This window comes from Engraulis encrasicolus, chromosome 23, assembly GCF_034702125.1.
Source record: "Engraulis encrasicolus isolate BLACKSEA-1 chromosome 23, IST_EnEncr_1.0, whole genome shotgun sequence".
Taxonomy (NCBI): Eukaryota; Metazoa; Chordata; class Actinopteri; order Clupeiformes; family Engraulidae; genus Engraulis; species Engraulis encrasicolus.
Window position 1 is genome coordinate 6103767 of NC_085879.1, and position 2500 is coordinate 6106266.

Here is a 2500-nt window from a genome sequence, read left to right on the forward strand (position 1 = left end):
GGGGAGGAGTTGGTGGAGGAGTAAGAGGGGTGGGGGTGGAGGAGTGGAGGGGCGCAGTTGGCCTCTGCAACACCTCGTTCCAATACTCACATGAAGTTGGCCAACACTAAACACAACAGGAGTGCAGCTTTTTTTTCTCCTCTCTTTCACTCTCTTTTGCTTCTTTTCACTTTATTTCTCATTCGTTCTCTTTCATCCACTCTTCTCCTTCTGCCTCTCTTCTGTATGCCACTCTCTCACTCTTTTTTCCTTCTTTGCTGTGTCTTTCACTATCTTGCTCTCTGTCTCTCTCTCTCTTTCTTTCTCTCTCTCTCTCTCTCTCTCTCTCTCTCTCTCTCTCTCTCTCTCTCTCTCTCTCTCTCTCTCTCTCTCTCTCTCTCTCTCTCTCTTTCTCTTAGGAAGATCTTTGGTTCATTACCCGGTAATGAGGGAATATTTTGTCAGGCCAAATCCAAACAGGCCTCTTTATTTAAAGAGGTGGGTGCCGGCCTGGAAACACAGAGGGCTGCCAGCCTTGCCTGCCCTGCCTGCCTCTCTGTCTGCCTTTCAGCTCCTTTTCAGCTGTCAGGGGCCAGAAGGGAAAGAATGGAGGACTAAACAGATAAAGACAGATGAAGAAAAATAATCTAAAGAGGGGAAATGAAACAAGGGAGAGAAGGAGGAAAAAAGAGACAAGAGTGTGAGGGATAGATGAACAGAAAAGTGACCTGAAATGTGAGGACCGGGGAAAAGAAGTGAATGAAGGAGAAAGGATGGCTAGAAGATGGAAGAAGAGAAGAGAGGGGCAGAACGAGTGAAATGAACAGAAGAACAGCAAGAAGAGGAGGAACGAATGAAAAGAGATGAAGTGGGAGGAAAGGGGACTTAAGTGTGATGGAAGAGTGAGAAAGACTGATAGAGAGGGAGAGAATGGTAGCAGAAGAGTGCAGGAGAGAGAGAGGGAGAGAGAGATGTATGTGGAGAAAAACTTAAAGACCTAGAAAGAGGGGTGAGGGACAAAATGGGAGTGAAGTGTAATGGAAGAAGGTCAGAGAGAGAAAATGGGGAGACTGAGAGAAAGGAAGCAAAGGTACAGAGAGAGAGAGAGAGAGAAAGAGAGAGAGAGAGAGAGGGGGATGAAATGGATGTGTTGAGGCCTGGGGTGAGCGGTGAGTGAGCCAGTGGTTGGGCAGCGTGTCCTGGCAGCCTGAGTGGCCACTAATGGCGGCGGCAGTTGCTTTGTCTGCCTGCCTGCTGTAGGTAGGCCTCGCTCCTCACCGCTCATTTGCTCTCTCCATCGCCATGTCCTCGCCCCACACCACACCACACCACACCACACCACATCACTCTCCACTCTCCCCATTGTCTACGCCGCCATATCCACTGACCAACACATAGCTCAGAGCTCACAAGTCGGCACTCGATCCACATACCAGGGTTTCGCTGTCCCCTCTCGCTCTACTTCTTTCTCATTCTCCATTCTCTCTCTCTCTCTCTCTCTCTCTCTCTCTCTCTCTCTCTCTCTCTCTCTCTCTCTCTCACTCACTCACTCACTCACTCACTCAGTCACTCACTCACACGTACGCACACACACCTAAACACACACACACACACACACACACACACACACACACACACACACACACACACACACACACACACACACTCACACTCTCTCTCTCTCTCTCTCTCTCTATTCCTCGGTCTCACTCTTTTTGTTTTCCAGATGAAATAAAAAACAAAAGACACTCAGTGATGTTTCATTGGCATAAGAGGATGTTTCTGGATCTGAGTGTTTCCTTTTCACTGTGTTTATCTATCTCCCTCTTTTTTTCCTCCATCTCGCTTCCTCTCCTCTTCCTCTTGCACTCTTCCTTTCGGTCACACACATTACACACACTCACAAACACACTGACTCGTCTTCCATTGCTGCTATTATTTCATCATTAGATGGTATTTCATTATATAAGGGTATTATTTCATGCCCTCAGCCTCTTCATCTCATTCCAGTGGTAATTTCCCCCATTTCCCCTGGCTGCTCCTGGTCTGTGGGTGTCCTGACGGCCCTAATGTCTCTGTCTGTCTCTGTCTCTCTCTCTCTTCCTATCTGTCTGTTGCTCTCTCTCTTTCTCTCTCTCTCTCTCCCTCTCTCATTCTCTACCTCTGTACCTCTGCCGTAATCTCTCTCTCTCTCTCTCTCTCTCTCTCTCTCTCTCTCTCTCTCTCTCTCTCTCTCTCTCTCTCTCTCTCTCTCTCTCTCCCTCTCTCTCTCCACAGACACGGTGTTTGGGAACGGAAAGACTCCAGACTATCTCCTCCTGGGGAACATGGTGTACACGGTAGGTGTCGTGAGCTGGACGTGTAGGTGGTTGCGAGTCACAGGGGGGGTATCTCCCTCTGTTGTGCCTGCCTGCCTGCCTGGCTCTTTATGTTTTTGCCTTGGCCAGAGTCCTGGTCCCTGGCACCCAGCCCCGCTCGGCAGCCTTTTACAAAGCACCTCTGTCCTCACACAGTCGGCGTC

General features: G+C 49.2%; 1 protein-coding gene across 3 annotated transcripts in view; it reads left to right on the top strand.

Moving 5' to 3' along the window:
- Positions 1–2500, top strand: part of atp8a1 (ATPase phospholipid transporting 8A1) — a 227898-nt gene that overhangs the window by 180645 nt on the left and 44753 nt on the right. For all 3 annotated transcript variants that reach the window (XM_063189764.1, XM_063189766.1, XM_063189763.1), the window contains one exon: positions 2257–2318. In XM_063189764.1, coding sequence (XP_063045834.1) covers positions 2257–2318 — 62 coding nt within the window. The remainder of the gene's footprint in view (positions 1–2256; positions 2319–2500) is intronic.